The following is a 12,500-nucleotide window of genomic DNA, read 5'->3' on the forward strand; positions in this document are numbered from 1 at the left end:
TCAAACGACACAGGCGAAATCTCGGAGAAATGTCAATATCGACCAGCCGACTACGTGTGATATGAATAGTTTTACAACCAGCGTGTTCATGGTGAACAAGAGCGTTTACTGATATAACAAGCGTTTCAAACTTTCGACGTGGCAGTGGCTGAACTCGCCCGGCTGCTTAAAGGGGGCTTTGTTTACATCCTGGAGAACCAACCTCAGTTTTTGGCTGATGCGAATGCGTAAATAGACTGTCTCATAAATGTGTTGGCAAAAAGGGGAAAACACTCAGAACATGTCCAGCTTCGGAAAATCACTGCAGATGCATTAAACATAGAATAATATCGTGTTTGTATTGAAAAGAATTCCAGAATGTATTTATTTATGTATGTATGTATGTACGTATCTCTCTCTCTCTCTTCAGGTGCTGAATCTGCATCCTTGTTTCAGACCACAGAGCACCACTGCAGGTGGTCTGTTATGCATCTCAGAACGAGCTGAAATATGTCAGCATATTAGTTAGATGCCATCGTAAAGGAGGAATCTAAAGTGAAAATCCGTTTTTGTTTTTTGTTTGTGGTAGCCGTCGCTTAATGTGTGCACCGACTGAGTCGCTCATGACTATTGCTCACAACATAACACTTACCTGTTCAAGGTGTTATAACAGGTGATGGGTTGAGGTGGGAATATAGAAAGACCGGTGAACGTGCAATTATAACCTAGCTATTGACATATGAAACATGAAAAGGCCCAAGTACAGCAGTTGTTTGGCACCGTCATGTTAGCGTCATTCGCCATTTCGCCGTTATAAATAATCCCCCGTCTGAAAAATGGGGTCTCGTCTCCGCAAGTCATGATCCACAGACATCAGTGCTACCCGACAATGAATGTCTCCAAAAACGGAACCGCAAACGGGTTAATTCTTAAGTAGCTTTAGAATCACGTCAGTTTGCATGTTAGCAGTCAAACTGTTTGTTTGCCAGTTTAAATCCTTCATTGAACTCGCAAAGGGGAAATCAACGTGAGAGCGGTTTGCAAAGATATTTGAGAGCATACAAAGTTCCTTGAGAAATAATAAGGAGGTGCACAGAAAAACAGGAAAAAGGGGTTTTTGAAAAGAGAGGCTGATAAACCAGCGTAGGGAAAGGACAGATGGTGAGAATGGAGAGTATATAATTAGGAAAAATGAGTATCGGAATAAATCAAAGGAAGCTTGGCATATTTGATCTCTCTCTCTCTCTGCTGAGGCCGGTCAGGGATTGAATGATTAAGGTCTTAGTTTGGTGAGAAGCTTAAATTAGCTGTCAGTCACATCTGCAATTACGGAGAAGGAACTGTTTCCTCAGACTGAGACAATTTACAGAATGCACAAAGGGCGAATGAGTAGTGATTCTAAAAGATGATGATGATGTGTGTGTGTGTGTGAGAATGAGAGAGGGAGAGAGAGAGAGAGAATGCCTGTAAAATTATTTGCTCAAGGGAGCTCGCTAATGTCACACACACACACACACACACACACAAGCTTTTCTATGAATGGGTACATGTTTGGCCCTGCGTCAGTTTCCTGAGAATGTCATGTCACTTCTCTCCTGGTCTCTCTGTCTCTCTGTCTCTCTCTCTCCTTACATCACTGCGTTGAAGAGAGTTTGTTTGGGGTTTGGGGTCAGTCATAAATGGCTTGTTGATTTGATGTTCAGGGTAATTTTCCTGTTCATTTAAAGGCTCTTTCAAAACCCTGCAGGCAAACACTCTTATATACGCCATCCTTACACAACAAGCACATGCCCAAAGCATTTCTCACGGTTTCAGACTCAGTTGTATAGCTTGGTAAGGCCATCTTCTGTGAGCAGAGCAGGGCATATAGCAGTGGTTCAAAGGATTCTGATGACCTTATAAGTCAGGAAGAACCCCGAATGCACGGCCTCTGATCTGTCTTCAAAGGCCAAGAGCAAGCAGAACACACATTCACCCGATGAAAATCATTCAAAAAAAAAAAAGAAGTCTGGTCGGATTTTTCAGAAGCTGATTATCCAGAGAGATCCGGGTGACGTCCCCGTAAGGCAATGTGTCTCAACTCACAATTTAAAGACCAACCAGGACAGCCCAGTTTCACAGCTCTCTCCCCCAGATCCACCGCACCTGATTCAGGTCATCGATCAACCGATGAGCTTGTTGTTACTTGATTGGTCGACTTGATTTACGCGCGCTGGTGCTGGGCGTCAGTTAAAACGTACAGTTTGGTGGATTCCCGATTGAGAAACAGTGCTGTGAAAAAAAAAAAAAGCTCTAAAGAAAGAATGTTCTAGACGCTTGTGTTTAATTGACCTTTAGGAGTTTCTGTAACATTCAAATTAACAACGAGACTTCGTAATTGTTAATTATGAATAACTTGTACCGTGATATTAATTCGTCCAGTGTGAATATATGTCTTCATCTAATTATTATGTTGTGCGTTGGTGCAATCTTGATGTCAGCTTTGGGCCAGTCACGCTTAAAATTTATTCATGTTTTTTTGTCTGAACAAACTGACTTCCCTCACCCCACAGCCTATTAAATAAAAACTTTCCCCATTGCTATGGAGACCATAACCATAGTCTTCATCTTAATGATAGAATCCACGCTGTTTCTCTGAAATGCACAGAAGAATGTACTTCACGCACAGAGAGAGAGAGAGAGATGAATGTAAGAAGAGACTCTGTAAAGAGTGGTCTAGTTGTCATGACTTTTCCATTTGGTTTATCATTCTGAGAAGTTAATTTCATGTTCTGATGAGAAGAATCCAATTGCTTCTGTGTATACGTAGACTCAATTTAAATAAACCCATCAACTGGACGAAAGGCCACTGTAATTTCATACAAGAAATTAATGCATTTCAAAAATGAGATAGTCTGCATTATGAAATGATTGTTCTCTTTTCAGTTTTGAAATGATCACCTGTACGTGGGTCTTTAAGGACAGATGTGTATGTATATATATTTATCATGTTAATGATGAGAATATGACCCTTTTCTCCTAAAAATTACAAACAAACACACACACACACACACACACACGTTATATCTCTTAACTTAATAAAACAAACTGTTTCAAGTTTCACAGTATATATATAATATGATTACACTTTACAGATGTGTATGTAACAGCACTCTGGTGCAGAAACACTATTCTGAAACCTGTTCTACTGAACACGGAGTGAGTTTGCATGCATTGTCTCACTACAGCGCGAGTGCATTCTGTCTGTGTGCACTGCGGGCGAGTTAGTATACGTTATTGCAGGGTTCGGTGACTTCAAACAGACTGTAGTAAGGACTTGTCCGATGGGCGATTTCGTAGGCCGTCTCCCCGGCGCTGTTTTTAAGTCCCGCGTCAAGAAGGCGCTGCGACAGCAACAGTTCTATCGTCTGCCCGGCCAAAGGGTTTCCCGCCGCCAGCTGCAGGGGCGTGAGCCTGCCCGACGTCATGGCGTTGACCTCCGCCCCGTGCCGCAGCAGGCAGGAGGCCACGGCCGTGTGACCCCAACGACAGCTGCTGTGCAGAGGCGTCCATTCGTCCGCGGTCCTGGCGTTAACGTCTGCCCCGGCAGCCAAAAGAGCCAGGACCACGCCTAAATGGCCGCTGTACGCCGCACGGTGCAGAGGGGTGTAACCGTCTTCGTCACGGCAACGCAAAAGAGAAGGATCTCCCGCCAGGAGACGCTCCACCGTGGCCAGCTGAACGGAGGAGGTAGAGGAGCAACAGTAAGTATAACCCTGTCAACGGACTCCTTTCTGACAGAAAATGTTCTCAAAAAGTTCGTCTAAGAGCAAACAGGCAGACAAGCATAGGCAATCATACAGACAGAGGTTTACAGAGGTTTAGTCGTGAAATGCCACAGACAGAAAAAAAAAAAAAATTCAAGGTCTGAGTGAGGGAGAAAAAAAAAAAACAAAACAAAAAAAACAACTTTGTAAAGCTGTTCTTGAGATGTAAACCGTTTGATGACATCTTTGAATTCTATCTGTTTCAATAGGCAAGGACACGTTGAGATGCGGGCATATGCTTTCAAGTTTTCATAAACTTGTAAAAATATCTCAGATGTCAAACTCTTTAGAAAGTAGTCTTTAAGATTCTTTCTTCTACGATTCAAGAGATGTGAAATGTATAATCAGATCCACATTACTGACCCTGCCCTAGCCCTCTGCGAACACCCGTAAATGCCACAACAAAACTGGGAGGTTGGTGACATTTGGTAACACAGTGAGTGTCCTCATGCTTGTCAGGAAAGTAAATGTGATATACAATTATGACTGGCTACATCAAAAAAGATGACATTCAAAAGGTCCCACACTAAATACCGTAACTAGCAAACACACACACACACACACACACACACTCACAAGTCTGTATTCATATCTAAGTGGTGGAAATCCCACTGACTCCCAGTTTCCTGCAAGTAAAGAATACTAACCTATCCCTAACCAAAGAAATGTTTTGACGCTTTTAGGTTTACCAATAACAACACTATACTTTAGAAACACTTTGTTAACTTAGTCGGGAGCAGCATTTTGTGCCCCACACTGTGAAACAGAATCCAGTAACACACACACATGCACACACACACACACACACACACACTTTTCTCCTGCAGGACCTCCCTCCACTTCTTGAACTAATGTCTCAGAAAAACCTGATCTCTTCAAGTTTTCCTCAAACATTAGCATTTATATACACATATGTACATGCATTTGCCTATATCTCCACACATGTACGTACATGAGCATATATCTACAAACACATACACACACATGATCCAATGCATGCTTTCACCAGTAAATGGAGTCACTTCAAATTCATCACATGTGTCTATCACCTTGCCCACTCTGGTAACACCACAACACCTGGAGGTGTGTGTGTGTGAAGGACGATATATGTATGCAAAACACTTCTGGGAGAGATGAAGTGCGTGTGTAAAACAGTCCTGGGAAAGACAAGTGGGGAGTGTGTGTGTGTGTGTGTGTGTGTAAAACACCACTAGGAAGGTTGTCTTTTGAAGGGGATAGATAAGAGAATTTTACTATTTAACTATTTATTTATTTAACTGCATGTTTTAGAGTCTCTCCCTCAATATAAACAATATCATAAAATACACACAAACCCCTCGCCCAAAATACAACACGCTCAGTTACCCGTTATGACAGGGGTACTCCCAGAAAAATCCTTCAGAGAGACTTTAATGTACTCAAGTATTATCCAGATGAGCAACTTTGCGTTTGTGTCGAACAAAAAAAAAAACCCCAACAACTCACAATATTCTGTCTTGCAAGAGAGAACAATGAGCAATAAAACATGTATACGGACTGATTCAAAGGGATTGAGAAAAGAATCGATAATATTTACTCAAGGATGTGTGCTCTCGGCCTTTCTTCTCTCCAGATTTTTCACGTTTGTGTGTGTGTGCGTGTGCTTACATGCTTCACAAGCCCCTACAGACAACTGAGAATCACTGCCATCTCATGTGTGTTTGTTCACACTCACCCGGTTCTTTTCTGCAGCCCAAAGCAAGAGTTCCGAAGGCTTATCTTTTAATTTCATCTCCTGCTGCTGGTACCACTCCTCACTGCGGTGCCCCTCGTCATCTTCATCACCACCATCCTCATCCTCCCAGGCGCTCTCTGTACCAACCGGAATCATGTGACCGTGCGTCTCAAGCAGTTCCAGCTGATTGAAGCCCTCGGGGACATCCATCATACAATCTTTGTTCATCCGAGAGAGAGAGAGAGAGAGCGAACTTTTTTAGAATCCTATTCTACTGCAATGCCAGTATGATTGTACACTGTTGCTTGGGAGTCAGGTCAGAGGGGTAGGTCGCGCGTACGCCGTCAGAATGCCTGCAGCAATGAAGCCTGACACCAGGGACCTATTGTACAACACCTACAAGATAAAAGTGTGTCTGAGAACAGAGGCTTGGGTGAGCATGACTATTCTCATTCTCCCTCTCCACCTGACAGTAGAGGCAATAACAACCCCTACGTTTGAATCATTGAAGAGACGAGAAACCAATATTTAATAACCCGGATACGAAGAAAGGAAAGGGTGAAATTCGGCAAGAATGCAGAAGCGGTTGGAATATTGTATGCTTGGGGAATCAAAACATAGAGGCCACAATGCCGCGTGCAGCAACGTTCGTTAGCTGTTAATGTAACTCTCCTTCTACTGTTGAAAGTCTGGGGATGAAATACGCTGTCATGCAATTCTCACTTCTTGGTAGATATATTGCGATCGATAAATGTCAGATTTGGTCAGTGATGTTTTCTCCCCATCGTTTTACTTACCTGAGTCAACCCCTCTTTTAGCTTTCCCTGTGTTCATATGTCGCCCGTTCGCCGGATTGTTTACGGAAGTGACTTTTGGGAAATGTAGTTCGTAGGCGAATCAATATCACTATGAAAATGCGACGTAAAACTACACATCCCTTGCGCTTTTACATTTTCCCTCAAAAACATCACTGACAATTTCCGTGGGAGCGAGATTTCACATGTGGACGTTCTTTCAGAAGTCTTTAGAGGTAAAAAATAAATTTTGCAAAGTGTTGTTTGACTTTTTGGAAAAAGCACAATGTGAGTCAATGCGTGTTTGGGCTTGTCAGTCACCTTGTTCTCGTAGGCTTCATTGGTAGCGGCCCTTTTCTTTAATCTACTCGTTAAATTAATTTAGCCTTAGTTAGCAAGCAAAAACTCTGGAAACTAATGTGAGTTTGATACACTTCCAGGACTGGAAGGACACATTCGTGCAGTGATTTACTAAAAGGCATACGAAGTTCTCATAGAACTTTTCTAATACGGTTTCTAATATGGGTATTCATACAATGTTGGTTAATCTTGTGTTGTGCGGGGGTTTCTTCCTGAGGCCACATATATTTCTCTAATTTCTATCATAGCACAGCGGTTACTCCTATGATCCATAAACAACCTCAGGTTTGTTTTTATGTCAAAGACTTGCAACACACATGCCCTGACATGATTTCACCTGTCCGACTTTCCTGACCGTCTTGTCATTCACTAGGGACGTGTACCCAGAATCCTGTGAGCCCGCGACTTTATCTGCTCGAGCCTGAAGATGACATCTTCCGGAAACACAGTGTAAATATCATTACAGTTTGCCTGTATAATCTTGGAGCAGATTGCTTACATAATATTTGGTACACCCGTTGAAAAAGAGTGTGCTTTATAGATATTTAACAAAAAGTTTAAACCCAGAGTTTGGTTTGATAGTAGTCAGCTGGGGGACCTCTAAAGATTGCTAATTAAAGTGTAACATAAAAGTTTTTTTTTTTTTTAGCAAAGCTCTAAGCTGACTTGCATACACACATACACACATGCACACGCAGTTTCTCTCCCTTACTCTGTTGAATGAGGTTGTTTTTGATCTTATTCAGGGATGATGATGACACTTTTAAGATTCTCATTGCCACTGATATCCACCTGGGCTACCTGGAGAAAGATGCTGTTCGGGGGAATGACACTTTTGTGACATTCGATGAGATCATGCAGTGTGCCAAAAAGAATGAGGTGAAGCCAAACACACACACACACACACACACGCAGACACACTGATGAAGAAGAAGAACATGATGATGATGATGATGATGATGATTATTATCATACACTCACTAAGCACTGTATTAGGAACACCTGTAAACCTACTTATTCATGCCATTATCTAACCAGCCAATCGTGTGGCAGCAGTGCAGTGCATAACATCACGCAGAGACGGGTCAGAAACTTCAGTTAATGTTCACATCAGCCATCAGAATAGGGAAAAACGTGTGATGTCAACCGTGGCGTGATCGCTGGTGCCAGACAGGCTGATTTGAGTATTTCTGTAACTGCTGATCTCCTGGGAATTTTCATGGACAAGAGTTTGTAGAGTTTACTCAGAACGGTGCAAAAAGCAAAAAAAAAAACCATCTGGTGAGCGGCAGTTCTGCGGAATGGAAGCGCCTTGTTGATGAGAGAGAGAGGTCAACGGAGAACGGCCAGACTGGTTTGCGCTGACAGAAAGCCTATGGTAGCTCAGATGACCACTCTGTACAATTGTGGTGAGCAGGAAAGCATCTCAGAATAGACAACACGTCGAACCTTGAGGCGGTCGGGCTACATCAGCAGAAGACCGCGTCGGGTTACCGCTTCTGTCAGCCGAGAACAGAACGCTGGGGCGGCCGTGGACACAGACTCACCAAAACCGGACTCTTGAAGACTAGGAAAACGTAGCCCGGTCTGATGAATCTCGATGTCTGCTGAGGCACACAGGTGGTAGGGTCAGAATTGGGCACCAGCGGCATGAATCCATGGACCCAACCTGCCTTGTGTCAGCAGTCCAGGCTGGTGGTGGCGGTGGTATAATGGTGTTGGGTTATGTTTTCTTGGCACGTTTTGGGCCCGTTAATACCAGTTAAATCATCGCTTGATTGTCACAGACTATTTGAGTGTTGTTGCTGACCACACGCATCCCTTCATGGCCAGATTTTACCCATCCTCTGATGGCCACTTCCAGCACGATAATGCACCACGTCACAAAGCAAACGTCTTCTCTGACTGGTTTTTGTGAACGTGACGACGAGTTCAGTGTTCTCCAGTGGCTCTCCCCAGTCGCCGGCTCTGAATCCAAGAGAGGAGCTTTGGGATGTGGTAGAACAGGGAGATTTACAGCACGAATGTGCAGCTCACAAATCTGCAGGAACTGCGTGATGCAAGCATGTCAACATGGATCAGCATCTCAAAGGATTGTTTACCAACATCTAGTGGAGTCCATGCCACAAAGAATTGAGGCTGGTTTGAGAGCAAAGGGAGGCGCTACCTAGTATCAGTATAGTGTTCCTAATAAAGTGCTCAGTGTGTGTATATTTATATTATTTATGTTTTTATATATATATATATATACATATACATTTTGTGTGTGTGTTTTGCAGGTGGATTTTATTCTGTTGGGTGGGGATCTGTTTCATGACAATAAGCCCTCTCGTAAAGCCATGCACAGCTGTATTGAGATCATGAGGAAATACTGTATGGGTGATACGCCAATCCTATTTGAGATCCTCAGTGACCAGGCTGTCAACTTTGGCAACAGCAGGTGAGAGAAGAGAGTTTCTGAACTGAGCTATCTGTGATCGCTAAATACTAACTCACAGTCATTACGACTAACAGTGTACAAGAGACACCTTCAGTTTAAATCACGTCACATGTGTGTTCAGCTGAAAGGATCAAATGTCCCCCTGCTGTGGGCACGCTATATGTCACAGCCACTTGACGATTTTGTGATTTCGTCAGGTTTCCATGGGTGAATTACCAGGACGAGAACCTTAACATCTCCATCCCCATCTTTAGTGTGCATGGTAACCATGACGACCCAACAGGGGTAAGATCAGACTTTTTTTTTTTTTTTTTTTTGTTCTGCCCCTTAAATTATACAAGACTGCTTTGTGTGTGTGTGTGTGTGTTTTGGAAGGTAGAAGGTGAGTGACAGGAGGAGAAACAGAAGACTGCTAGAGAGTGAAAAAAGGGGAAAGTTTCAGAGAGTGTGAAACGGAGGGAAAAAACAGGGAGGAAGTTATGTTCTAGATAATGTTATGTTTGAAGCAGGCCGGGGCCCGCCGCAGGGTGAAGGAATGGCGCATTGGAGAGGGATCTCATTACACATGCAATCAATGCATTTTTAATGTGTTTGCTCCTCACATGGGTACTCTTCACTCTAGTCCTGTTTCATTAAAAAAAAGAAAAAAAAAAAAGAAAAAATTCTAATTAAGTTCTCTACTGCTGTGCAGGACCCAGAATGCTTAAAGAAATCGAATAACAAGAAAAATTAAAAAAAAGCATAAAAGCGTGAGTTTTTAATAAAGAAACGTGGAAGCGTAGGGTACGTTAGTGAAGGAGCCGACATAAAAAAAAAAAAAAAAAAATGAAATCCAGGATGGACAGAGAGGAGAAATGAATTAAAGTAATGCTGAAATACAAATAAAAGCATAAAAATGAAAGTTGGAAGTAAACGAGTCCAGCAGTAAAGGAAGATGAACATAAAAGGAGAGATAATGAAGCGTTAAAAGATGAATACGCTGAGTCGTCTCAGCCCAAAAAAAAAAAACCGAACTGAGATGTCTGAACTAAAGGTCTTATACAGAGAAGTGATCAGTGAGAGATTGAGATCCAATCATAAATCTCACGGCCTCATGTTATATAACGTGTCCTGGACACTGCAGGGAGGCCGTAGAGACATTCGTGCGCGTGGTGCAGTTTCGAGGACATAGTGGAACGTGACAGAGATGAGCGTCTCCGCGTGGAAAGACGTAGCGTGACCTGTGTCTGAAGGAGAAGCTTCGCTCTTTGAATTTATTTCATCGCTGATCAGTTTTAAAACTCTGTCTCACTGGTGCGCTTTGTCATTCGAAACATGTTCGGTTCACCACGTTAGTCAGCAGACGGAACGATTTTATCGCGCGGAGCTTGGGAGTCGGAACGAGTCAAAGACGCGAGCGTTCTCCGTTCTGCGTTCGGGACCGGTTCGGGACCGAACGCCGCGCCACGTAACAGCGTGAGACTGGAACGGTGAACATCGATTCCAATATGCTGTGAACCCCACAGGTGTGACGATGACGCAGAAGGATTTCACCTGATGCGTTTGAAATCTATTCAGAGGAGGTTTATATAAATTTATCTCAAAAACCTTTGATCGATCAAGACGCACGCGGACACAGAGATGCTGAACGAGCAACATGTAAATTACTCCATTTCAATTTTTTATGGTAGCCTGAAGGGAAGATGAGAAAAAAAAAAACAGATGATTGTGTGTCAGAGAGAGAGAGAGCACCTGTGTGTGTGTGTGTGTGTGTGTGTGTGTGTGTGTGTGTGTGTGTGTGTGTGTGTGTGTGAAAGAATGAATTTTGAGCATTGCAGGTTTGTGTAATATCCCCCGGGTGTTTCACAGGCTGACGGTCTGTGTGCGTTGGACCTGTTGAGCTGTGCCGGGCTCTTGAATCATTTCGGCCGAAGCCGGTCCGTGGAGAAACTGGAGATAAGCCCCCTGCTGCTGCAGAAAGGATCCACCAGGATCGCCCTCTATGGCATCGGTGAGCCTGTTACAAAAGTCATCACGTTCACTTTTGACTGGTTGCAAAAAGAACCCACTAGTGCAGCGATGGGTGCAAGGTAATTCTCAGCGGTCTTTAGAACGGACTGACATTTGAGTTGACCGTGAAACACATTCTGAGTGCTCACACGTCAAACGCGTATCCCTGAACCGCTTCGGTGCACTTGCAGACCTTGAAAGGTTCGTTTAAAAAAAAAACAGCTTAAAACGTCTTCGAAAAGTCAAGGGAACATACACAGAAACATCGCCCATGTCTTCTCAGTACATTCACGCTGGTTGCGTGTGGGTGTGAAAACGAGTGGAGGTTTTTTATTAATGGATGTGACAGTAGCCCCATCAGTCCTCAACTTATTTCAAAGTTTTCTCCTCTCCTCTCCTCTCCTCTCCTCTCCTCTCCTCTCCTCTCCTCTCCTCTCCTCTCCTCTCCTCTCCTCTCCTCTCCTCCTTTCACTCTGAGCTCAGTGTTTCATTTTCTAGTAGAGAGTTTTCAGCACTGTCATCCTTTTCATTCTCTTGGCACTGATTCAAAGAAAGAAAGAAAGAAAGAGAGAGAGACAGAGAGAGAGGAGAGGAGAGGAGCCAGGGAAGGAAGACGAGTGTGCGTGAGATAGAGGTGAAGAAAGACGTGACCCTGGTCCACTTGGATCAGCTTTAAATCCCTCCCTCTGCGTACACAGTAAAGGCTCATTTTCAGAAAAGGTCTCCCGCCGTCCACCTACATAATGACTTTCTCATTATTCTTCACGGCTGTCTCTGAGTGGAGGGAGACAGTGCTAAGGTGACAGAGAGCTTGTCTCTACACTTCAGCTGGGTCACACCGACCCATCAGAGGGCTCCCGTGTGGAGAAATGTTCTTAGGTTTTTCTTGTTTTCTTCTGGACCACAGAGGAGAGAGAAAGAAAGAAAGAAAGAAAGAAAGAGAGAGGGAGAAATGAGAAGAGAACAGAGGAGAAAGAGAACAGAATGTTCTTTCTGTGCTGGATCTCGTGTTCCCTTATTCCTGAATGTTTATCATCACAAATGCCAAAATTCTGCTAAATCTCACATTTTCCCCCCCCAAAGCCGTGTCTGTGGATTAACGGTTTACCGAGTCCTCACACATATGTGCCTGTTTACAGATACCAAACATATAAACATATACCGTATAAAATAATGCCTACACGCACGCGCATGCGCGTACACCTGCACGTCTGCTAAACTGTACACAGATGATCACAACTATACCAGGCTTCCTCAACCACACTCAAAAAACTACCTCCTCTGCATGATTTTTACACTACTTAATAACAAAACTTCTTCACAAACACACGTCTTAGTATAAAAAAACATACACGTCCACAGTAGGCGGTGTGAGTATTTTATCATTTTTAGCAAAAACACGTAGTTGTGTTTTAAAA

The 12,500-nt window shown here is 43.4% G+C and overlaps 2 protein-coding genes across 2 annotated transcripts in view; one reads left to right on the top strand and one right to left on the bottom strand.

Annotated features, from left to right (window-relative positions):
* Positions 1-3,242: 3,242 nt before the first annotated feature.
* Positions 3,243-5,709, bottom strand: ankrd49 (ankyrin repeat domain 49). The gene is made up of 2 exons (XM_030778794.1): positions 5,500-5,709; positions 3,243-3,695 (listed from the first exon to the last, which is right to left on the bottom strand). Exons 1-2 carry the CDS (start codon positions 5,707-5,709, stop codon positions 3,243-3,245), a joined length of 663 nt encoding a protein of 220 aa, XP_030634654.1.
* A 1,371-nt stretch (positions 5,710-7,080) lies between these two features.
* mre11a (MRE11 homolog A, double strand break repair nuclease) overlaps positions 7,081-12,500 on the top strand; it is a 35,219-nt gene continuing 29,799 nt past the window's right edge. The window contains exons 1-5 of the mRNA XM_030776836.1: positions 7,081-7,103; positions 7,400-7,532; positions 8,933-9,093; positions 9,291-9,378; positions 10,942-11,083. Coding sequence (XP_030632696.1) covers positions 7,081-7,103; positions 7,400-7,532; positions 8,933-9,093; positions 9,291-9,378; positions 10,942-11,083 — 547 coding nt within the window. The remainder of the gene's footprint in view (positions 7,104-7,399; positions 7,533-8,932; positions 9,094-9,290; positions 9,379-10,941; positions 11,084-12,500) is intronic.

This window comes from Chanos chanos, chromosome 6 (genome assembly GCF_902362185.1).
Source record: "Chanos chanos chromosome 6, fChaCha1.1, whole genome shotgun sequence".
Taxonomy (NCBI): Eukaryota; Metazoa; Chordata; class Actinopteri; order Gonorynchiformes; family Chanidae; genus Chanos; species Chanos chanos.